The 27,275-nt window shown below is 31.9% G+C and overlaps 1 protein-coding gene across 1 annotated transcript in view; it reads right to left on the bottom strand.

The window, feature by feature from the left end:
- Positions 1-25,507, bottom strand: part of KAN2 (Homeodomain-like superfamily protein) — a 37,688-nt gene extending 12,181 nt beyond the window's left edge. Inside the window, exons 1-6 of the mRNA XM_089459822.1 lie at positions 25,106-25,507; positions 23,665-24,888; positions 23,010-23,086; positions 22,664-22,709; positions 21,978-22,176; positions 1,775-1,919 (exon numbers count right to left, since the gene is read on the bottom strand). Of these exons, the coding sequence (XP_089315948.1) occupies positions 1,775-1,919; positions 21,978-22,176; positions 22,664-22,709; positions 23,010-23,086; positions 23,665-24,673 (1,476 nt within the window). The 5' untranslated portion in view covers positions 24,674-24,888; positions 25,106-25,507. The remainder of the gene's footprint in view (positions 1-1,774; positions 1,920-21,977; positions 22,177-22,663; positions 22,710-23,009; positions 23,087-23,664; positions 24,889-25,105) is intronic.
- Between the last annotated feature and the right edge of the window lie 1,768 nt (positions 25,508-27,275).

Here is a 27,275-nt window from a genome sequence, read left to right on the forward strand (position 1 = left end):
TTATATAATTATGCTAAATGCCCATTTTTATTTTATTGAGCCAGCATTGGCTGCCCTCTTAAGGTATAAGAGAAACGAATATTTTCGTGAAACTTTTCTCGAGGTGACTAGTCGGTTTCTCTAGTCTACAGATTCTCCGTTTACCACCGGATATCCTTCCAAGGACCCGAAATTAAAGTGGCCAACCTTGACCTCATTGTCTCGAAAAATGAAAAGCGCATGAAGATGCAGCCTGAGAAGCACATGGGGATGATGGCGGCAGTCAATGATAGTTGGAACCCCAAAGTCCAAGATTCCAAGTCCCTTTATTAACAATGATGATTGGCCTCAAATATTGTTTGAGAAAAGAAGCCCGCGGGGTTGACTGGGAGTAAGTGGGGCAAGGTTGAATGTTTAAGATTCAGGTAGGAGAAGCAAGTTGAACGTGAGAAGAAACTAGCGAGCTGTGAACATGTACGTGGGTTTAAGCATCTAAGCTGAGTGTCGCTTTTAAAAAGGATTCTGATAAATTTGCAACTTCTTGTTGTATTTTCCTTCCCTTACGATTCACATTTATGTTTCTATATACAAAAGGTAGGGGAGGGTTTAAGTATTAAATTTTTTGATGCGTTGAAGATCTAAAAAGTGAAAGAGGGAGCCCAAATCAATTTCCAGTTCACAGTCAAATAATAAAGGGTTTTTTAACCTTAAAAATATATATCTGAATCAATTAAAAAAATGTATTATTCTTTTACAAAATAAAGAATTCATAACTTATCAGAAGATATATCAGTAAACAAGATATACTAATAAATTATGATTCTTACTCCAAATCAGTAAGAAATAAAAATTATCAAGGTTTACTTATTGAGCTTTATCTAATTTTCCTTAGCAACAATTAAGAGGTCACTTGAATGGAAATCCTACTCTTCTAGCCTGGTCACAAAAACCTCCCCACCACTCAACCTACCAACCATAATCCAATGCCTTGTCACAAAAACCTATCAAATAACAACTGACGTTATAAAAACTTAAAAAGCCATACCTAAGTGACAACTTAACATGGCTCAACATTGACTTACTGGTTTTCCAACTAAATAGTCGTGATAAATGTAACCTCGTTGAGCCAAAAGTAAAAGGTAAAATGGACGATGCTCTCGTAGTTGCTGCTATGCCCTGGTTTGCGATTCCTCAGGTGCTAATGGGTAATGGGTAGCGCGATGCCAACCTAAAGGTAAAATGGACGATGCTCTCGTAGTTGCTGCTGTGCCCTAGATTGGGATTCTTCATCTGCTAATGGGTATTGCGATGCCAGGATAAAGGTAAAGTGACCGATGCTCTCGTAGTTGGTGCTATGCCCTAAATCGGGATTCTTCATCTGATAATGGGTGGTGCGATGCCCAATATCGGGGAATCGCTTCCACAGTAACTAATGGGTGGTGCGATGCCCAATATCGGAGAATCGCTTCCTGAGTTACCTAATCACGTGCCTCTCATTTTGTCTCACTTCCGCTGTCTTGAATAAGTTATACCAAAATTTCGTATATCACAGCCCTATTTGGCTAAGGTATACGAAAAACTTCATGATGCATGGCAGGTAAAAGAAAAAGGATCAGTTGCTTCTAGAGTGCAGTGCAGAATATACACTTGAAATATGAAAAGTGTCTTTAGATTTTGTCTCTGTTTCTCTTTTGAACAAACTCGCATTCTCACATAGATTTTCCAGGAGCAAATGAACACAGTATGAGGAATTTAAGCATATTTACAAAAATGCAGAGAGTTTCGTGCAGCATACCTCTAATAAATTGACAGAATTTTGTCTTAAGGGAAAGGAGCGGTGCAAATTGCTTTGATCCTCAGCGGAGATGTGCAAATTGCTCTGATCGACCGTAGAGAGGTGCAATCCTTGAAGCTGATCCCGCGTTGACCACGACCCTTTGCTGCAAATTGTAAAAGTTATTTACGTAAGTAAAAGGAGGATGCTGCAGTCCTAGAAAACTCTCCTAAATTTCATTCCTTCAATAAAATTCACTGGTGTCACTCTATGTCATTTCACTGACAATATTCCTTTCAACATTCTGTTCAGAACTTTAATATGCATCCAATACAATGTGATTGTTCCAAATCTGAGCTTAAATTTAATACCATCTGTCCGATTCATACAAATCCATCATCGAGCATAATTAAGCACATTGTATCTACGGTTGGCAGATTGAAATGCAATTATTCTTTAAAGAATCTTTAAACGTAATTATTCACTAAAGAATCCTTTTTTTTTCTGGCTTGCGGGTACGATGCATATAACAGCATATATTCCTTATAAAATCACCTTCCATGCATCAAGTGAGATCTGGAAGACTGCTCATACTTTTACCCCTTCAATCGTTTTTGTCATTTGCTGAACTTCAGGGTGGGGAGATGAGATGTTTTGTAAATAAATAATAACTTAAACTGTATTATACAAAAGTTGGCTCTCAACTAAAATAAAAAGTACTCATATAGGCACAAAGAGGCACAAATCAAGTGATTGAGATTATTATAAATATATGTAGTCCTAATTGTATCTACTGTTGGTAGATTGAAATGTAATTACTCTTTAAAGAATCTGTAAGTGTACTTATTCATTAAAGATTCCTTTTTTCACTGGCTCGTGGGTACGAGGTGTCGAAGAGCATCTAGAAAATCACCTCCCCATGCTCATATTTTTACCCCTTCAATTGTTTGTTATTAGGTGAACTACAGGGTGGAGATGGGATGTTTTGTAAGGAAATAATAGCTGAAACTGTATGATACAGATGTTGGCCATAAAATAAAATAAAAAGTCCTTCTATAGGTACAAATCAAGTGGCTATGATAATTATAAATGTACGTAAGCCTAATTGTATCTACTGTTAGTATATTGAAATGTAATTACTCTTAAAGAATCTGCACATGTAATTATTCATTAAAGAATCCCTCCATTTTCTGGCTTGTGGGTACGATGTATATAACAGCATATATTTCATAGAAAATCACCTCCCCATGCATAAGGTAGTGTAAGAAAGACTACTCATACTTTTACCCCTTCAACTGTTTTTGTCATTGGTGAACTACATGGTGGAGATGAGATGTTTTGCAAATAAATAATAGCTAAAACTGTATGATATAAAAGTTTGGCCATAAGTGTTATGATAATTATAGATTCATATAATGATAATTACGAATTCATATAAGGATAATTATAAATATACTTAAATTTAGAATAATTATATCAGATATTTATCTAAAGGATCAATTTTTGCTATCTTAACAAGGAAGTCTGTTGCTATCTTAACAAGGGAGTCTGACTTGAGAGTGTTGAACCGGTTACCTCTAAATTGCAGAGATATTTTAACTATGGGGACTAGACCAACTGAACTAACCCTAGAGCTAAATATATGTACTGTGTTGGAGAAATATTATATTTTTGGAATGTCTAAATATTATATGTCTTGGAATTTTTTATGACTAAATAATTTTTTATCAAATAACACAAATTTTACCCAGAAATATCAGGATAGAACATGACCAAAAAAACAGGTAGTGTAGTTAAACTTAGAATAATTGTATCACAGAGATCTATCTGAAGGAATCAATTTTTGCTATCTCAACCAAGGAGCCTCACTTGAGAGTGTTGAACATGTTACCTCTCAATTGCAGAGATACTTTAACTATGGGGACCAGACCAATTGAACTAACCTTAAAAATAAATAATGTAGGGATCAATTTCTGCTATCTCAACAAGGGAGCCTGACTAGACCTCTCAATTGTAGAGATACCTTAACTATAAAGACTAGACCAACTAAACTAACTTTAAGACTAAATATATATAAGGTTAAATATATATAAGGTATTGAGAAAATATTATATATTTTGAAATGTGTAAATATTATATTTTTGGAATTTTTGATAGCTAAACAATTTTTTGATCAAATAACACAAATTCTACCGAGAAATATCCCCATAAAACAACAAGAAATATCCCCATAAAACATGACCAAAAAAGCAAGTAGTGTACAGCTTCTGATTATAAATATATGTATATTTTACGGACAAAACTGTGAAGAATCACGAATGTCCGTCTCCTCTACTATTTTCTGAGAATCTACACAGCAGTATTGTGGGGATCAAGTCTTCCATGTGAGAAAAAATATTCGATTGACAGAGATGATGTAACAATCTAAGATAATGGGGAAATGGATCTTTTGAAGACTAGTGACCGATAAACTTTTGTTTTTTTCCGATATTTGTCTGTTGGTATAATGCTGGAAGTGGTCACGGGAAGGAAGAGGAGATATTGTTGACGTCCCATCATGTAGACGACATATCAGAGTGGTTGATGACAGGCCTTTGTCGAGGGGAAAGATACTAAACGAATGGCTTCAAGAACCCACGGGGTCTACAGTCAATGAGAACAGGACATTCGAAGAGACAAAAAGGCTGTCTCTCACATTAATTTTCTACGTCCAAATGTCCACATTCTCATCCCCACCTTAAACATCACGTACTCCTAATTGCCCATGACCGCGATTTTTACATAGCACCCCGGCCAAGTTGAGCACTACGTGGGGAATCAGGATTTTTGCACAAGGCTTACACAAAATTAGGTTCGTACATTAAAGTATTGCGGTAGATATTATTCTAAATTTGCGCGGTACAACAGGAAGTTGCACCAGGTGATGGAAATGAGATTCGTTGGAATTTGCATGAAAAAAAAAAGTGGGGGGAAGGTTAGTGGTAGCAAAAGGTCATGGAATAATAATGGCACTTGCATCTATGTTCCTTCGATAAGACAAATCTCGTTCCAAGTTCCTTTTGTTGTAGCGATGCATGACTCAGAAACTCGGACAAGCTGAAGGAAAAATCGAACGCATCGATTCTCTTTTGTTGAGAATATTTTGATGCAAACTTTTGTCACCCTTGACCGTTTACCAAAGATCTAGAAAAACCCTTTCACAGAAGAAAACTATTTTAATATGAAAATAGATATGCTTTCATGAAAGATTTTGTGATTGGAAAATTCATGGATTTAGACAAACCCTTTCACAGAAGAAAACTATCTTAATATGAAAATAGATATGCTTTCATGACAGATGTTGTGATTGGGAAAGCCATGTAAGATCGAGACACAGAGAGCAGGTCGAGATCTCATTCCTTTATTGGTAATATAAAAATAGCTGATCTTAATAATAGCCATTTTAAATGGAAAATTCATGTCAAATTCACTAACAGATAGCAGGATGAAAGTTTGAGTTCGCAAAGCAAAAACTTGGTTATCATTAGAGAAATAACCTATAAAATCCAATAAGTTTATTTTGATTTTGAATATAATTATAGGATTAGATTCCAACAATTCCTTAACCTAATAGAGTAGGTTAAATAATATAGCTAATTCAGTGGACTATTTATATTAAATTAATTTTAAAATATTAATTTTAGTGTTTCTTTTTTTTTAACATTTTCACTCTTTAAAAATATAATGTTTTAGAAGCTTTCCTCTTTAAAATTTTTATAATAAAAATAAAATTCTAAATCTAATTATGTGATTTTTTATTTTTCTATCTTATTAAAAGTTACAAACTTAATAATTAACTTAATAATTTTCATGAACATTGAGAAATATTTAAATTAAACTTTGCTATTTATTTTTATCATAATTTTTTTTTAAGAAAATTAGATTCAATTTACAAATTGCATTTAACATAGAAATATGTTTAATAAAATATTTGATATTTATTTTATTTAAAATATATATAATCACAAAAATTATGCTTAAGAAAGTATTTATTTATTTAAATTGCTATATATATATAGCCAATGAGAGGACTTGGTAAGTGGGTTATAGTTGATTTTGATAGTTGCCACCATGAGTATGACTTATGACTTATAAATAAGATATGTAGGTTATGAAATAAGATTTATATTCAAGATAAAAATGATTTTTTATTATTTAAAATATGGTTTAGTATTCATCAAAATTATTATATATTAATATTATTATTATAAAAAAATATAAATTATAAATTTATTAAATTAAAAGAAATTCATTATATATGAATAAAATCAAATATATGAAAATGTAGCATTATAGTATAGGTGAAAAATAATGAATGACCATAAAATAATTCAAATATATATATAAAATAATAGACAAAAGTTATTGATAATTAGTTTATTAGTCTTTAAGAATTTAATATTTACTACTTTATTAATTTTTAGATAATTTAATATCTACTACACTTTCAATTATAAGTGTAATTTATTTTAAGTAGATAAGCAAAAAAAAGTTAAAGTATATAACTTTAATATTTAAAAATTATATTGATATTTTTAATTTACTAAAATGTATATTGAATAGATTCTTTTGGTTTGTTAGTATGTCTAGTGTGTGTAGGATTAGCCTATGGCTTAATCGATTGGACCAAGTGGCATTTAGGATGCAAAAATCATTTAGGGATCACAAATGACCTAAGCCACACTAACTCTTAACATGGCTAAATTTATTTTGGTGTTTCCTCTTGATTAACATGAGTTTCAAACCTTGATGAACTTGAAACTCTTGAAATTCAATCATGCTAACAAGAATAGGAATTGGATTATCTGACAAAGCACACAATAGATGGTGATAGGGTGTACTGTTAATGAAATCCTTGTGCAAAGGTAATTGGTTCGAAACCTTTGGGATGTGTGAGACTCCCAAAATAACCAACCTTTTTTTTATTCTTACTTGGAATGAAAGAATGGGAAACCTCGGTATACTTCCCCACATATCATGGAAGGTAAACCATGTAAACCATTAACCCTAATTATGGGGCCTCGCCCTAAGGGAATCAAAGAGAATTAGACCCATGATCAACAACAATTGATGACAATATCAAAGAACATCACGTCTTGCTCTAGACCGCTTGAGCTAACCCTTGGGTCTCCAAACTAATTAACCTACCTGCAAAAAGGAAATTTTAAATGGATTATAAATGGAAGATGGACCGTGAAGGGAAGGAGGAGGTGAAGGTGGCACCACCAACATCACATTAAGTATTAAATAAGGTAACTTGGGTACCACCCTCCCTCATAAGGCGCGACATGGTGGGAATATAGTATTTTGTATTCATATCAACAATGAATTCTCATTCAAGGGAATCCTTTCTCACATGTGTCAAGAGGTCTAATGGATTGGTTTTGGGATTCAAGAAGCCTTCTAATTGGATAATAATTGGTTCTCCACCGTAGAAAGCTTTTTTAACCTTCCATTATTGCTAGATGTAGTTTGTGAATCTCACTTCATTAGTGTCCAAAGAGTGGTATGGAGTGTCTAGGCTTCTTCTTCTTTTTTTCCTGTGGAAAGGAACAAGTCTTACTGATTTGGTTCCTTACACCCATTGTTAACCTCATCTTTAGTCTTCATCCCCTTGTTCTTTCCTATACAGTTTGGATTTCAAGAGCATTTCACTTTGTTCTATATGTTGGAAAGCTCCATATTAGCACATGATAACAATTGTTTATCAAAAAATTGGTTAAGGCACATTGCTAGTGTGAATCTTTGAATTTGTTCTATTTTTATTCCAAGTAGGTCATTCACTTTAGTGGGTGGCACCATTTATAGTCTTGTTGATAGGTCATTTCTATTTTTGACATGATGCTAAGACAACATCCCAGATCATGCGAGGGTGGAGTTGGTAGGGCCTCAAGGAAAGAGTAAGAGATAGGTCCCAATCATCTTCTTAACTCCACCACATGAGGACACCTCTATTTATTCGACAAGATGTTTTGGAAGCAAAAGAGGAGATCATCGCAACTTGTGATTTCCATTTAGATTCTAAGGTAATTACCAATGTATCTTACTAGGTTCCAAATACCAGTCACACGTAACATCAACATAATCAATATCTTCACATAAATGACCTATATCAACAACTCAAATCACTTTTGGGTAAAGTCCTCATGTAGAGGAGTGATGTAAAGGATGAGATTCTATTAATGATGGATAAGCTCCAACTTCAATTTATGGAAATGGACAATTTCTCGGAGAGGATTGAGATAGGCATACTACATGGCAAGGGGCCAACTCCACCTCATAGTGTCGTGGATCTTGTTCATATTAAGGTCTCCACCTCCTCTTAAAGCTATGAATGATAGGGGCTACTTTTTATATTTGGTCACTTAGTTGAACCCTATTTATGACATTTATTACTATAATTTTAGTTTATAGTTTTTGTTGTCTAGATGTTAACTTGTGCTCATTTTTTACTACAAACTTTCAGGTTGATATACCTTGGTTCTATTTCAATTTTGACGATCTATGCTCCTTTTTTGAAATCGCATGCTAATTACTAATATTTTGGACAAAAGCCATATTGTTCTACCATTAGTCTAGTTTTCCTAGTGACGTGCCGAAGGAAAACATAGGGCTAGACACTATCTAATTCTCTTTGGATTTTAGCTTTAAAAAAAATGGAATATAAAATAACACAATTAAAGATAAATAATTTGTAAAATCAATGGATATCAAAAGTGTTCTAGTAATTTTGGTGAAAGCATTCTTAAGATATTTTCTTGCATAGATATCCAAATGAGTGTTGGCTAAGATTATGAATCCATGTTATAGAGTTATTTGGTTAGTAGGGAAAAAAATCTAGTTTCCTGGAAAAATCTAGCAATATCAAAAGCTAGAGGATGGGGGTTATAGAATATATTCCTTTTCCCAAAGGCACTAGCTATAATGAATGCATTCCAACTAATTCAAGGTTTTGGACTATTGGATACACTTGTAATAGTGTAGATATGATACAACAGTCAGTAATAAAGTATGTTAAGTTCATCCAAAATGCCTCAATTTATGGGAGTTGAATGTTACAACTTTTCCATTGGTTGGGAATTTGTTAGCGTGGCATGTAAGAAAGGGAGACAAAATTGAAATTGGGCTAGATTAATGTATTAGAAATCACATGATTCCATAGGTTACATACACAGTTCATACATCATCTAAGAGACATGATTCCATGTACATGTAGGCATATTGCTAGATGGGATATGGAAATTACATTGTAGTAGCATTGGCCATCCTAGAGGGAAATCAATCTAAGAAAGGAAGAAGCAATTACTTTCCATAGGTACATTGAATACTTAAGAGCATGTTACAATAAAGTAAGTGATGATGAGGATCAAATTATCAAGTCATTAAATCCAACTAGAAACTATAGGCCAAGCATTTGATATAGAGATTTAGCTACTAAAGGATGAGAGATTCTCAAGGTTTGGTAGTCGAAACAAGCTTGGAAATTTAGGTATTTAGAAAAATCTAAAATATTCATTTGGCCATTTGCCTCCTTCATTAGGATTTAGAAATCCCATAAATAGGTTGAACTGGAGATGTTTCCTTGCTTTTCTAAGCAAGGTTTGGTAGTCGAAACAAGATTGGAAATTTAAGTATTTATAAAAATCTAAAATATTCATGTGGCTACTCCTGAATAAGAAATCCTTAACTTGGGTATTTTGTAGGACTTTGATGATGTTGTCTTTGTAAATAAGAGGAAGAAACAAACTCGCATCTAATTCTACCTGGCCAATTTACAAAGCAGGTTTGGAAGGAGATAGAAGAAATGACAATATTGAAAAATGAAAGTGATAAGGACACCATATAGGAGGCTCTCATAACTTGGTGCACTAATAGGAAACTAGAAGCGATAGAGTTATTCCTTTGACTCTTGCTTAGGGAATATGGTTGGATAAGAGATCAAAATTATTTGAAGATAAAGATATTTTACCTCTAAATTGTGATGTCCAAATCTAAAATGCACTATATGCATTTCCTCAGTTTTAATAAAAGAGTAGCATAAGATAGTCAATTGAAGATATAATTAATAAATATTTTCCATAGGTGTTCATTGACGGTGATTCTCAAGAAACCCGTTGCATTCAAATAACTCATATTCAAATATTTTGGGTCTCATTTGTAATTCAATGGATGAAACAAGAGCCAACTATGAGAAATTTGATGCTCCAAGCATTATTTCTTGATGTTATGTCTTTACAATTATCCTTCACTCAAATTTTCTTTGAACATGCATATAGAAATAGAAGCAAGTCATTGGATGGTTTAACAAAAGATAAGTTAGAGCTAGATTGAGGAGTTTGGAATGTCTTTGGGAGTCATCAAGTACAAAATTCTGAATGCTTGTATGATCCTTCAATATAATTTTTACTAATACAACATAGTTTTTTGGGTCATTTTATAAGTGTATATCATGGGTAGTGAATGAAACAGATGTAATTCTAATGCATATTTTTAATGTATAGGAAAAAAAGACACAATTCTAAAAATAAGGAAAAGAAACATTTTTTTCAAAGAAATAATGTCATAGTGAATGAAGTTTTTGGGTGTTTAGATATCAAAGAACAATTAAGTTATAAGAAAAATGAGCTTTAGGAAACATATGAGACTATTTTACAACATTAGACAAAATAATTCAGTAAATAATTTTTCATATAATTTTTTTCTTAAAAACAAAATAAAATAATTTATAAAGAAAAAATATATATATATATATATATATATATTTCTAAAAATTAATATAAAAATAAAGAAATTGAATATATTTTATATCAAATAATTATAAAATATAAATAGCACAAATCTATATAACTATAAAATATAAATAACACAAATCTATATAACTATATCTCATGCAAATTACATAATCCCATGTATAACCTTAAAAACAACTATTTACCTAAATTAATAAAATATTTAACCTAAACATATTAGAAAACTATCAAGTATATTATTTGATTTTATTCTCCTAAATAAAATTATTTTCTTATATCTATAACTATGAATTACTATCATTATATATAAATCATGCTTTTATACTTCCATAATATTATGCTGGATAGAAAATATCTCTACTTTCTCATTCCGTAACTTTGAATATATGTAAACTATTACTTATAATTGTGTCTACACCTAACCTTAACTTGTTTCCATTTTCACGCACCTAACAATGGTAAGTAGAACTCCGTCCATACTTGTGTTGTCCTCGGATGATGGGCATCTTAACTTACATGTTAAAAAGTATTGGATAAATTTAAACACCCAAACACTTTGGGCGTTGATAATTAAATTAAATATAATTTAATTTACATCCTTGTTCCTTCTATTATGCTTTTGTTCATCCTACCAAACATGTGCTATCTCAAATCAAACTACTCCTTTGACTTAGCCAACCATTCTAATGACCTTTCTCCAACCACTACTTTAATCTATATATCCAAATACTCTATTTCCAAGCAATCTCTAAAATGTTGAGCCAGATTACATATTAAAGAACATAAAATTTTAGCGCAAGATGTATTTTAGAAATGTTAATTATTTTATTATTAGTTTTCATTTATATTTATAGTTTTAATTTTATTATTATTAAAACTGAAAATAATGAATATGAAATATCATATTCTATATTATCAATGTAGAATGAATCATTAATTCATAATCTATATTCATGAGTATTAATTTTAATGGAATATTATAATGTAAAATGGATCATTAATTCATAATTTATATTCATGAGTATTAATTTTAATTGATAATTTTTTTGTGATTTTAAATAATTTATTTAAATTTATTAAATAGATTGATATTTAGAAAAATAAAGAAGTGAGATTAAAATTAATGACATATTTTGTTTAAATTTTCAAAATTTTATATTATTTATTATTCAATTTTATAATAAAAGACAATTTTTAAAATAAATAGTTATTTTTTTATAATTGGTTATTATATATTTATAGCAATAATTTGTTTCCACAATAATATTTTTTTATAATAACATTTAAGAAAGAATTTAGAAATAGAAGAAAAGTTCTTTTATCTTTTGCATGCGATGTTAAATAGAGGTTGCCATGTTAAATCCTCATCATAATTGTCTTAATTACACTATATTTTGCAATGCTTCAATTCCTCACAATGAATCTGAGTCTCTTTTCATGCTTTGTGTTGGTACCATAACCTTTGAAGAATAGTTTCCTTGAGTTTGATAAGTCTTTCTAGTCTCCAATAATTGCATCAACTTAATGAATAAAAGATTGAAATGATCGAGAAATGGGATGGTATCCACAATTTTGAGCACTCTTTCTAAAGTCTTCAAAGAAAGGCCATGTGCTTTCAAGAACAAGAATATACTTTGTAAAGCAAGTTCTAGAGATAATTTCATAAGGGTATGGTCGATTTCTAAGACCTCAATCCTCGGATACAAAAGAAATGAGCTCCCTACTTAAAAATAGGACGATGTTAGTTTTATTTATGTCACAATGGTTTTTATAATTTTGATTTTTTTAATGATATAGATTTGTTTTTCATTGTGGGTTGTGATTTTAGGATTTGATAATGGATTTTTTCAAAGAAAGATCATGTTTTCTTTAAATATGAAAATATTTTGTAAAACAAGTTCTTGAATTTCATAAAAATATAGCCAAATTATAAAAACCTCAAACATCATATATAAAATAAGTGAAATTCCTAATTGAAAATAAAATGTTAATTTTACTTATATGATAATGAATTTTATAATTTTGAGTTTTGATAATAATAAAAATAATTTTAATTGTTAAATGTGATTTTAGGAGTTGGAAATTTATATATAAATCAATCTTCTTTAGAATATATCTAGTTATTGAAAATTATTATTGTTAGATGACATTGTTATTAATGTAGTATCCGTAACCTCCATAATAATAAATTACTTTAAAAAAACATATAAAAAAAGTTGAAGAGATATTTAGTTAGAGATGAACCACAATTTGAGATATTTTAACGATATTAGAAAGGAGTTTCTTCAATAAACACAAGTGAGAATACTTGCGAATCAATTCCAAACACCAAAACACCAAAAGGGAAAAGAAAATCTCTAACAAGAAATTAAATATGCAATACCCGACCATGTCTTATAATATTGAAAGGCATTCTGTAAATCTAAAATAGACAGAAACACAAATTCCAAAAAATGCTGAAAAGAAAAACAAATTCCAAAAAATGCTGAAAAGAAAACACCAATTTGAAACAAAGTCATTAGCTTACAATCCCCACCAACAAAATAAGTCTCACTCAAAAGTCTATAAAATATTAAATTACATCCTTAATGGTAAATTAAATAACCATTAAAGATGTAATAAAAAAAAAAAAAAAAAAACCTTATTTTTCTCTAAATATAAATTGTAATCATTTATATTTATAATAAATATTGAATTAGATATGTTCAAACTAACTAATGTATATACGAATTTATCTTCAAAAATTACAATATTCACATCATTTTCTATACATACTTTATGCATATGCCATCATCCATTATAATTATATCATGGAAGATTAACATTGTATTTATCAACATCATTTTGAACCAAATTTTTCAAAATAAATTTGAAATAAATATTAGTTTTCATAAATATGTTGGGTATGTAAATATGTGTACTACATATAGAGTAAATACTAGAGTAAATATTTAGTAAAATTATCAAATATGAAATATTTTTTTTTTGGGTTGGGTAATAAGGAGGTGTTTTTGTTTGTATTGATAAATTATTGGTAATATGTTTATTTTAAAAATGAAAATAAAAAGCAATTGGTTATGTTTTGAACTTTGGATTTCTTAATTTTCACAGATTTCACATTATTTCCATCATCAATTAAGTTTCTTATAAGATATTGATAGTGTTAATTTATTTGAAAGTAAATATATAAATATATATATATATATGATTGGGCTAGTTTATATAGGTAACAAAATAAAATTAAGACTTCTAATACTTGTCCAAAGGGAAATTAAGGTGTCCCAGTTACTTATTGTAATGAGAGGGCCCATCATTAAGGAAACCAAGACATGTACTACTTCCCAAAAGGAAATCGTGTTGTTTCAATTATTGTGATGAGAGGGCTCACCATTAAGACAACTAGGTATATTATAACTTTGTAAAGGAAGGACACGGGGGTGGGCTTTGACCCATTTATGTGTGCATGGGTTATGATCACACTTTCAGCCACTACCTCAAGGTGTCACCTTGGATTCCAAGTAAGTAGCCATCATGATAACTGAATCTTGCTCAAGGTTGACAAAGTCGTCATCTTTTGCCATTGAATTTAACCCCATTTGACTTATAAAGAAAGAAGGATGTAAGGGTAGACGTTGATCCACTTATGTTTGCACATGTCATGAAACCATTAATATAATATTTCTAAGTGTAACTACATGTTCAACCATTACTTCAAGATATCTCCATAGTTTCCGTAATAAAATATATAGAATATATATTGTTGAGAGACATGTTTTATTGGTTTGTTACAAAGTTATAAACTTTGTTTTATTTACACACAAAGTGCATCAGTATTGTATTGAGCCTATCAAACTTTGACTTTAATCAAGGGCTATAACCCTATACATGTTCATCCGTGCTCAACAATTAAATTATCGTAGGATGAACCTATGAACAATGACTAATTTTATACACTGCATCCCATTAGAAACAAGAAAGTGGTATCTTTCAAGAATATACCATATACCATGCTTTCTTTTGTACACGTATATAGAAAAAAATTATTCCAAATATATTAACTTACGAAAAAATTATCAAAATTATAGTGTTCGTTGAGTGTTTGTTTTTCCTATTCCTATATTTGGTGAGATAAAGATTCATTAGAAATATTAGGCTCTAGAATTTCATGTAACTAGGATATTAGGTGAGGGAGAGGTAATCCTGAGCAATATATGAATAATAGAAACATTACTTGCATGTGGTATTGGTACTCATTTAACAACTAACTAGAAGCATGTGCCTTATTGCAAGGCTTAAGGATAGCCACCAATTCTCACATCTCGTCTTTGATAGTGATGGGAGATTCTAAAGTCATCATAAACAAAATGTCTTGGTTACTATTTCAGTTGATAATTTATCAACATCAATCATAGTTCAATCAAAACAGGAAGTATCCAAAGTAACATCCATTAAGTAGTATGATGTGTTATAGGAGAATAAGAAAATACAAAATAGTCTCACTAAACAAGCACCATTCCTAAAAGAGGGGGTCATCAACATCAATGGAAATGTTTATAATCAACCCATTATATGATATTTTCATATTAGAACCAAGGCACATAGTGGCATTTAAGGCTTCAGAGGTCACACAACATGGAAGCAAAGTCGTATAGTGTGCTCGATAATGCAAAGAGTCCTAATGCCTTGTTCATTTGCTCAAGCATTTGGCCTCACACATTTTCAAATATATGAAAAGGAATTTCACATGTCAAGGTGGAATTATGGTTGTTTAGTTTGCAATTCATATGTGGAGAACCTAGTTTATAGATCTATGCAATAACTTCACAGGTTCTATTATATTTCTTAGGATTGCATGTATACTTTTAGTCATAATTTGGGTTTGGATTACACATGAGCCCCCTCCTTTCACCTCATCTACGCTCACATTTTCCTAGAACGTTTTAATCTTTGGCTTCAAGGATGTTACCTGTGTTCTAATCATTCGCTTCAAGGATGTTACTTGTGTTCCATTCCCTATATTAGGGGAATTTTCATTATTTTTTTTTATAGTTTTTTTCAATATTGCGAAGGTGTTCTTTATTGTATGGCCACGAGTTAATATGGTGTTTATCTCAGGCATTATATGGATTGTTTCTAGCTCTAGCTCTAGGGATTTTACAAGTTTAGTTATATTTTCTCTAGGAGGATGGAATACAATAGACTTAAGAATATTGTCATAAATTTGAGTAAGGGAAATCATTTTAGAAGCCTCAGACTAAGTGCAACTAATCAGTTCCAACTATGAGGAATTCAAGAAGGAAGAAATGGTGCACCAACTAAATAAAGGTATAAAAATTGTCAAGAAATTCTACGTCTAATGAACATATCCATTCAAAAAATAGTCAACCACAATGCTCTATGCTAAATCCTATGTTTTATAAAATTATTAAAATTCTAGATTTAATTGGCAAATTCTATGTCAATAATAAGTATGAATATGTATTACTTAAAAATCTAAACCAATTATAAAATATAGAAAAATAACTAATAAATTTTTAATTTTCAATAAAATATAAAAATATAATTTTATTATAATCTCTATAAATTGTTATACAATATTATTTCACTATAACCTCTACAAAATGTTATAAAATATTAATTAATATACATATTTTTATAATAATTATAATAATATTTTCTATGAATAATATTGGAATTCATTTTAAATGACATAATTCCTTATCATCTACCTTTTTAAAGCAATATAAAAATGAGTTACCATTGAGAAAAGAAACGAACGTAATAAACCAAAATGTACTATTGCTCATTTCTTAATAGATTTCACCTTAAACTAAACTCCCATCATATTGTTATCCTCTTTAATAAAACTTGTGAATGATCGCACATACTAATACTTATATCATGAACAGAACACCAATTTATTCCATAAGACATAATGTAAAATGCTTGTCTTTTATGTCATGAATAAGAATTAGATGAACAACAATCTATTTCATTACACTCACAACCTAAAATTTAATATTGTAAGTGATTATGAAAGATTTTTCATGTAATAAGATAATGCAACTACAACTAAGTTTGTAGTTTAGTAAAGTTAAATATTTATAAAATATTCTTTCAAATTATTTTTTGTTATTAATTTTTTTAACTAGTTTAAAGTACAGTAACAATTTTTAAGATACATTTTAATTCACACATTATTTTATTTAAATAAGGTTTACATTATTTTATTTAAATAAGGTTTATTATATAATAAATATGTATAAATATAATAAAATTTATAATTCAATAACATTTATAATTTATAACTTATTGAATTTAAATTATAAATTATATTTAATTAATAGTATTATTAATTTATAGTAATATTTATTATGTTATTTAATAAAAAATATTTTATAACATTGTGTTTAAATTTATAATTATTAATTGAATTTATTTTAGTTGGTTGATAAGAATGATTGATATTTTTCATATATGAAAGACACTGTTTATTCTTAAAAAAGATTTTATAATATCTATAATGATTAAATTAAAATTTACAAATATTTAATTATATTGATGAAATGAATAAATTAAAAAATATTTATAACAATTTACAACCTATTTATTAAATATATTTAAAATTATTTTACTATAATAAATGTATAAAATATTAATCTTAGAAATTTAATAATAATATTTTATAATTACTATTATTTTTATTTAAAAATAATTAATTTTTAAATATCTATTTTTAATTAATTAGTATCAAAAAGTGAGCGAGGAAAAGGTATTTTGAGTAGTTTATGAAAGAAATGATATTTTTCATTATTTAAGGTTGTCTTTGGAATCAATTTTCCCTAATGGTATATACAAAATTTTCAATTTAATTTTTATTGTTAGAAGTTTCAAGATTACTGGTTAATTGGTAAAAACAATTATTGGAAAAATCTTTTAAGCAAATTCACCCAGCTCAAAGTTTAGCTGTTAAGAAGTTTCTTATGGTCAAAAATTGGTAGAGGTTGCTAATTTCCTATGGTTGGTCTATCTTCACCTTGCCTAAAGGGAGGTTGTGGTATAAGGTTAACTAATATTAAACAATAAAGGATTGTTTTACTGAATGCCTATTTAGGGAGAATCTATTAATGGCATTGTTCGCATTATAAATTTCTCATGAGGTTCACAAGCTCAAAGTTAGGGGTTATTCTTTAGTAAATGATACTATTATTGGTCATTAACTCATTCAGTATTAAGGACTTTGGAAGTGTGAAAAATAGTAGAGTTTGTTTAGTGCCTATGGTTATTTGGGGCATATAGACCTTGCTTGAAGATGAGCATTCTTTGATCTTAATTGATGTCAAGCAGTAATGAGTTGCTTCATATGCTAGAATGGTTGGCTTGATTTTTATTTGGAGGGATTTATGGATGAAATTCTCATATTCTAAACATCTCATGCATTCTTAAGCTCAAAGCTAAGCGTTACTCCTTAATAAGTCGTTTCTTTTTTGTTATTGAATAATTTTGATACTAAACAATTTGAGGACATGTGGAAAACAATCACTCTTGCATTTACATGGCATTAAGTTCTCTATATAAGGTTCTCTCATATTTCTTGTGCTTTGATTTAGACTCATAAGTGTGATGTCTCCACTTTGTTTTGGGTTTCACCCTACACCTTCCTAAGAGGTTGGTTCGAAAAGGGTTTTTTTATTGGCAAGATATATTGGATATGGAATCAAAACATAAAATACATGGTATATCCAACTTGTAAGTTTGGTGATTTTCTCTAACCATTCTCATATTCACAACCTTTAGTAGTTTTTCACACTTAAAAATCCTTATAAGACCAACACTCACAATCTATGGCTTCTTCTCACGATTGTATGTGGTTATAAGTTAACCCATTAAGTTTACATTTACATAATTTTTCTTCGAGGACAAGTTCTTCTCAAGATTGTACGTGGTTATAGGTTAACCCATTAAGTGTACATTTACATAATTTTTCTTCGAGGACAAGTTCAATAGGAATTGGGGCTTTTCAAATCTAGGAAAAAGGTGAAGAAAATGCATATATTTCCTTCAAGTGTTTGAACATTTAAATTCTTCTCTAAATTAAGGATGGTTTCGTGGTTACTAATTCGTAAAGGCTTAGCTTTCAAGTAGTTGTTTAAACTATGTTTTTTGGAAAATGTATCTCCACATCATAGAGACTTTGAAATGATGTGTAACATTAGAAATACAAAAAATGGTTAAACGATCCCACCCACAACAGTTGGTTGGTTGGTTGGTAGCTGTAAAACATCTATTCATTGTGCACGGAATGATATTTTTTTCAATATTTTTTTTAAAATGTTTTATTAATTGATATTAATTCTATTGGTCATTTTTATGTTAGAGTTGATTGGTATTATATTTGAGCTACACTGTATAGTATATTTTGTAAAATGTACCTTGAGATTATTCTCAAATTATTAGATATGAAGATAAGGATAGAAATATAATCATGGTTACACAGAAACATATTAAGAAATAAATATGAAATAATGATATCTAAAGGTGTTTCAAAACTCACTATTAACCATTTTTTTTCCTTTATTTAAGATTTTACTTTAAATTTAGATGGACTCAACAAGATAGGGTTTTATAAGAATGTAAATTTTAGTATGTGAGTGATATTATTACTAAATATATTATGGATTAGTTAGAAGACTAAGCCATCCTACCTCAATCTTCTTAGTCTCTTTTTCTAGGAGATCATCAAATGAAAGAGAGAGGAAACTAGAAGCATTAGGAGATCATCAAATGAAAGAGAAGGGGAACTGAAAGCATTATTTACTAGAATGTTGGGAGTTTCATTCTTCCTTGTTTACCCTATCACGTCATTTGAACATCTTGATGTGGTAAATTGTGTTTTTAATATCAATGAGATTTCTAAGACTTTATCCCACAAGGATATAAATTTCTAAGACGCTATATCATTGATGAAAGTGGAAGATGATAATTTTCACCAATATTATTGAAAGTTAGTCACTTTTCCCAAGTGTAAGTGAGTGTGCATCTTATTCAATTCTATGAAACTCTAACCTACTAGTTATAGGAGTATGATAAATTAAACTCTAACCTACAAGTTATAGGAGTATGATAAATTATAATATTTTGGTAGGAAGTTTAGGTAAGCTATCCATTTATTGGTCCAAGGGGATATAGAAGTAGGAGAATGAAGTAAATACCAAACCCATTAAATATCCACTAAAAGTATTATAAAAATATCTTATATTGGTAAGGGATACCCACATCAATTCTCACTCTTATATTTAAAAGAACTTAAAGAGTAACATATTTTTTTATTGAAAATATTTGTTGTAAATGTTTTCGATTCAGAGAGGCGTTAGAGAGTGAAAATTTTATATTTTTATTAATAAAATGTAGAATGTAATCGTTTCTTTTACATAATTTATTTATATAGATGTAAAAAATTAATATATTAATCTTTATATTAGAAACATGTGTATATTAAATATATAGAAAAGAGATGTAACTAACAAAATCTTCTTAAAAAGAAAATATATTATTGTCTAAAGATTACTAAAAATTATTATGAGCAACTCAATCAAATCTTAATCTATAAAGTTTATGAAAATATAAGACACTTGAAGTTGGAGTAGGTCAAATCAAACTAAAAACCAATGATATATCCCAATTTAATGATATATTAATCTCTTAACTAATTTCCTTTTTAAACCGTCAATAAAAATAAATACCTCCTACTTGAACAAAAAATCAACTCCATTAACAAATATCAAAATAAAATAAAAATAACAATATTAATTTCACTCATTAATACTCTTAATTTACTAATATATAATATTAAATAAGTATTAATCTACTGATATATAATAATAAATATTTATATTTAATAAGATGTAATATTAATAAAACTCCTTATATATTATATTGCAATACTTCCCCCCACACATATATATATATATATATATATATATATATATATATATGGTAATATATGAATGCGAAACTAAGATGAGTTAGTAAAATCCTTTGAAGTGGACTCATACCTATCCTAATTTTCAAACTGGCCGTTCAAAGTGTGATTCTTTCACTCCATGAAGCATTGAAACGCTAAGGCGCACACACTTATGAAAACTGACAGTGAGAATTAAGAACCTACTCGAGGAATTGAAAACCTAACAGTTAAGTATTAAAACCCTAAGGTGCACTTGAAATCGAGAGGAAGTTATATAATTTGAAAATATACAGCCCTGGATATCAAATTTTTATACAGCTACTCATGGTCTTTAAACCTCCCAGTTTGGAAAAATGTGAAGTCGAGCATATAATTTTAGGTTAACTTCGTCATTTCATGATCTTAGGCTATAACCCTACGTTCGATGGACTGTACTTTTATCAAAAAGTTGGAGCGTAGATTGCCGGTCTTTGTATAGCATGGTAATTGGCAAGCAAAACGAGTGGCAAGATCTAGGAGGATGCATGCTCTTATCTGTGATATCTTTCTACTACAGTCGACATACACTCTTAAAAACCCAACAGAAAGGGATAATGGATTCCTTCTTTAGAGTGTACTGAATTTCAATTTAGCCTACTCAGTAGGTTTTGTAAGTAACCTGCACTTCTTTTTATAACGCAATAGGTTAGGCGATTCCCTCGAAGATATTTTCGAAGGGTAATTCCCGCTCTTTTGCTGGGCTGTATTCCATGAATACTGTCTGGTTATTTCGGTCTTCGTGAAATTCAGTCAGAGTGATTCCTATGACATTGAACTTTCGTGGACCAAATTTGGCTGACCGCATAGCTTGTGGTACATCCAGTACGTTTTGACACCGGATTTATTCATTAATTCTAGTACTATCCAATATCTGTACAGGAATTGTTTATTTCTGGAAGCTATGTAAACTAGGTAATTCTAAGAGGTAAATATTAACCAGGATCATTTTATTTTTATTTAATCTAGATAATAGAAACATAGTAAGTGAATCATTGGCTTAGTGTATGATGGAAATATAGTAAATGAATCATTAGCTTAGTGCATAATACTTGGATATGTACCGTTCGATTCCATCTGACATTAATACCAAACTACACAATTCAAGTCTATAGACCTCAGGGCGAACACGTTTTTTCATCCCTGGTCTGAGAATAAAACTGTCGTTGAATGGTTGTTTTGTAAACAATGGTGAAATGTCAAAGCAGAAACAGTTGGGACATGGTTTGTTAGGTTGAACTTAACCACCAGAAACCCGTGACGCGTGGCCGAGTTTCACGTGGCCAAACATTAATGTGATACGGTCATTTCGCTTACTTCGATAATATTGACTACGACACAGAATGCGTATTTATCCAGTGGGCACTATCCGGAGAAAAATATATCTGGCGTTCTTTAACTACTGCTTTTAACATGGAGAGAGAAGCAGGTGTACCTTGACGGGTTGCTCCATAAATTCGAATAGTCCTCCTGCTGAAATTGCGATTTGCCCTGGACTGATAGCGCAGAATCCCGCCCGTTGCCCATTCGACCATATTTGACAACATCGTTGCCTGAATTATTAAATTGGGGTTTCTCCGTTATGAAATCTTCCGGTGTTTCTCCACTGGAAGTCTCAAATGTTTCGGATTGACCTGAAATGGGATCGAATGGGCATTCGTTAGAATAGATACAGTGAATAATACCAGATCCAAAATTATCATATGATAATTAAAAACAACAGGCCCCCCTTCACCCTAACACACATAAAAAAACCCTAAGCAAATTAATGAGAAAATTAGTCAGATCAGTGGGTAAGCCTAGCTTAACAGTCTTAGTGGTCTTTTGACATGAGAGGTTTGTAGTAACAATGAAAACAACCTCCCATCAGGGAAACTATTAGAGGGAGGAAGGAGGAAAGGAGTTTTTCTGGTTCTATTCCCAGATGCCACAAGATGGGAGGAGCAAGAAAAAAGATTTTATAGTTTTGTTCCCACATGCCACAGTATATGTGTACTGGTTGCTGTTTGACACAATCATCTACAGAACCCATCCAGAAATATGAAGAGACAAATATACACCTCACATGATCATATGGTTCGAAAATCCGTTCAATTTGAAAACACCATGATTTGTATTCACCTGAAGAAGCTGCAGGTTTGTCTGTTGTCTTCACAGTTCGATACATCTGCAACCATATAGAGATTTCTGGTCAAATATATTTACCACAGATTAGAATACAGAAACTGTTAACAAGATCTTGACTATCTTGAAATCAATCAAAGCACAAATCCGCTGGCTTTTGCTTTTGTACTTTGATTCATCACAAGCACTAAGTAGATGCATGTTTGGTTTGAGCTTACAACAACATTTTTTGGGCCTGCCAGTCGTACATGTATCATATATGTTAATCAACCACCACACAGTCACTGGTATGACTTGGAATTTATTACAATAATCTTGAATAAGAGAATCATGTTAGGTATACCTGCAAGTGACTTTTTACATGGGCTAAGGTCAGATCCTTGACATTCATAAGCTCCAATACTGACTTGGGAGTAGCTCCTGGAACAAACAGGAAAATATGTCAGAACTCCCCTAGATCTGCATAGCTTATAAAATGATAAAGATTCATTTGTGTATTACATTAATCTCTGCACTTCTTTCTGCATAGTCTATGGAAAATGAAAATTTGAAGATTTAGTGCAACCATATGTTTGAATTTGTTGTTGGAACAAATTGGTATGCAAAAGGGGTTTGGCTGCTTCACTGCAGTTACACGTTTCAGATTGTGTAGGGGTAAAATTCGAAAATCGAAAACAGGCTATCGTCGCTTCTGTGATGAGTTCAATGCAAAAGTAGTTATACGGGGCACTGCAAGGCTATCTAGGGAGGGCATTTTTGGGAGTTGATACCTCTATGAAGAACAACACAGTTGAAGCGAAACCTAGGTGATAGACAAACCCTAGATTATTCCCATAAGCAGATTAGTTCAGGTTTCACTTTGGGAATGGCGACCTGGAAAAAATTGATTTCATGTGAAGACTGACAATCGAGAAGAAACCAGTATTTTGTTTCATGGAAGACATGGGAAGAAATACTTTATTCTAAAGGGGGGAAAACACTGGAACAAATGAGCATACTTTCATGGCCTCCCAGCAGTTCAACAGCGTGAACAAAATGTGCATGTAGTGTACTGGTCCAGCGCATTCGCGGGGCCCTTATGCTCCTCTTGGAAGGCAGCTTCGACATGAATCTCGATCTCAGTGAACTTTGCGAATCAGAAAGGGTTGAGGGAGCACGGGATGCCCCAGCTTCAAAGCTCCCCATGCTGTGATGGTCGACATTTCCCACGCTACCTTGTGATTCCATTATGTCCTCGTGAGGAATTCCCAACTTCAGCTCCGAGCGAGAATAGGGATAGGGATTATTATGTTGTTGGTGACGATGGTGGTTGGCATTTAGCATCCTACAAGGATTTTCCAGCTCTGCCATGCCAAATCTCAAAGGGTCGACCCCTCTGTGATCCCTAACTGAATCAATGGAGCAATTGTAACCTCTGGATGGCAGAATAGCTTGACCAGCCAGAGATTGATGGAGGGTAGGAGAGGATTCGGCCTGTGAACCATAGATGCCAGAACCCACTTTGGGATTCTCATGGAAGCCATTCTCATGCCCTCGGTATAAGCTAGCATGCTTGCGAGTCTCCACAGTGGGCTGCAAAAAAGGAAAAGACTGAGAACGATTATGATAAATAGGAACCCCTTTTATAGGGCTGCTAATTCTCTCATTAGGCTGCAGCTCCAGCAATGCTAGCGTTGATGGCAAACGCTGATTTTCTTCTTCATCTCGTCTGCTATCATGGCTACAATCAACAGAACCATATCTATTATAATTACTACTATTATGATTAGCAGGATGTGCCAAACACAAATCTATGTCCCCAGCTCCCCTTCTTTCACTTGCCCCGCTTGAATTAGTAGAACCCTCACTTAGGTTCCCATTAGACTTCAGTGCCCTCCTCCACACATCAAACCCAATGTCATGCTCAGTGCTACTAGAAGTGGATGCTGGCTTGCTATTTGGAGGGCTAATGTGCAGAGACAAATCAGGAACATCACCAACAGACAACCCCTCCTGTCGCTGCTGCATTCTTGATTATCCAGATCCACTCCTTGTTTCAAGATCCTTGACCCCCGCACTGTAAGCCAACTTGCCAAATCAGCCAAAGCAGCACATCTCCACCCACATCCACCCACAGTGGCAGCACAAAGAAGCCAGTGGTGGGAAAGCCAACCTTCTCAGGTGGCATTGAAGAATGCCATGATTGCAGAACTGTCTGAGCTCCTATGCAGAATGGATTGAACCTGCCACCAAAGCTAATAATATCGTAGGAGGCTCCAAAATTGATTCAAACATACAAGGCAATGAGAAAACAGCAAGATAAGCCTATCTTGTGGTGTGTTGGCAAAAAGGAAAACATGGAAGGCAATGACAAAACTGTCAAGATAAGCAAGCCTATCTTCTTCTAGCTCTATAAATCAAATTGCACACAGACTGTTTCTCTATTTCTCTATCACCCACCTGTCCACGAGGACCGGAAAACAATCACACAGAGAGACAATCTGTATTGCAAACCATCAAAGAGAGAAAAAGAGAATCTGAAATACGCAACCAAATCAAAGGCAAGTGCAGAAGGAGAGGAACTTGGAAAGTAGACGACGATGAATAAGAAAGAACAACAGCAACAGCTGCAGAAATAGAACAAGAAAGAATGAATGAAGGGAAGGAGGATATAGATTAGACAAAGTATGAAAGTATATCTCGGACAGAGACAGTCAGGCAACTTAGTCAATACTACAACAACAAAAAAAATTGCACCCGAAGACCCAATAAATAAAATCAAAAACCTATTCGCTTCTCACATATTTTGCACCACCCGACCCCTCTCCAGCTCAAACCCTGTGGCTGCCCATGTAACCCTCTGTAACTCTGCTTTTATTCTCGTTTTCTTTCAGTCTTTTTCATGCCTCACTAACCGAAGCAGCTTGCTTGTAGTAGGGTTAAAGGTCACTTAGGTCAGTGCAGAGCAGGGCTCTAAACCCTAGGTTTAGCCCGGAGAATATGACCCTGCAACCGGAACCAGCCCCCGTCCCTCCGGTAACGGGAGGGCTAGTACCCTACGCTCAGGGTAAGTGCGTCACGGGCACATGCCCTCTGGCCTGCTCTGCCCGTTGACCGATACCTTTAATTAGTGTGTGATGATGGTGAATGGAATCATTTGGTAATAATAAGAAAATTATAGGCCCCCAAAGATTATTCGTCCTATTGTTTTTATTTATCTTGTCTTGTCTCTTTTTACCCAGGGTAATAGTCAGCGAACGATCCGGGCGATCATCATGGGAATCCGCGGTCAAGTTTCCACACCTAATGCTTTATTTTTTGGGGTTTTTAATATTCGGTTTGCGTTTTTAACGTACTGGGAGAGCGGGTTTAAAAAAGGTAAGTAAAAAGGCTGCTTCTCACACGCCATATGACAAAACAACGTCATTAATCAATTTTTTAATTATATTTAAAAACCATATTTGTCGATGAGCAGGCAAATGAGAACAAGAAGAAACCCACCATCATCATCACATTCATCATCATGAAAAAAACACCATCATCACACTCATCATAACTTGCCGGCATCCATGCATACAGATACAAATTGTAACGAGAATACTAATAAAGATTTCCCCTATTTCCTATTTTTAAACAAAATTACCCAAAACTTTTGGGTTCGTATTGTATTTTATTTTAGGTGGGTGCGGCTATTGTTGAAATCGATAAGCTCTCCCTTGTCATTTCTTCTCTGCTACCTTACCACTCTGGCCATGACTTTAAAAGGTCCTTCCATATTTTACTTTACAAGGGTAGGTTATCTTATTCTCCAACCCTTTTGCGTGTGGAGCTCCCTTGCTGTCATAGTGAAGACAAAATAAATTCTCTGGCTTATGCTATTATATTCTCCATTGGTGAGAGTGATATTAAAAAGCCAAGTTGTTATTCTTTACAAGTGGAAGGTAAGCATAAATGTCTTAGAAGTGAAATAAGGAGATGATAATCACTATAGAAATTTTAAGAGAAAAGGTAGGTTATATTTAGCATTTAAAAATGAGAGGCAGAAATAGAGTAGCGTTTTTTTCAAGTTATAAATTATATTGACAAATTAGGTGGAGGTCTGATTTGTATATCCAAAGTCTAGGAATCAATGTCTCAAATGAATCTAATGCAAGGTACATCAAAGTTAGTTCAATGATGTAGGCAAGAAGTAGATGGATGAGAGTAGAATTAACAGGGAAAATAACTAAATTCAATTGAATAAGCCAACTTGTGGCTTGGGACTTACATCACTAGCTTACATTATCGTAGTTTCATTCACTATTCCATTGGAAATTGGCACAAAATTGAAATTTTATCACTCAATATAGCCATTCAATCTTGTAAATATCAAATAGTTTAAATAAACTTATGTATCTATTCATTTATCATTGCTTTGATTTAAAATTATTTCTACTTAGAATCAACTACTTATGTATATATGGATCATTACTTCTCACTTTAAGAAATAAAACATAACTTTGTCTTTAAGAAACTTATCAACCTTTGCATTAAAAAAAAGAAGGGTGAGACACTTCCCACTTTAAAGCTCAATATTCATCATTTAAATCTCTCTACACTTCAAACCCCACACTTACACATTAGTTGATCC

The sequence above is a fragment of the Pinus tabuliformis genome, chromosome 7 (assembly GCF_031772625.1).
Source record: "Pinus tabuliformis cultivar Carrire ecotype Pingquan chromosome 7, CPIR1, whole genome shotgun sequence".
In the NCBI taxonomy this organism is placed as follows: Eukaryota; Viridiplantae; Streptophyta; class Pinopsida; order Pinales; family Pinaceae; genus Pinus; species Pinus tabuliformis.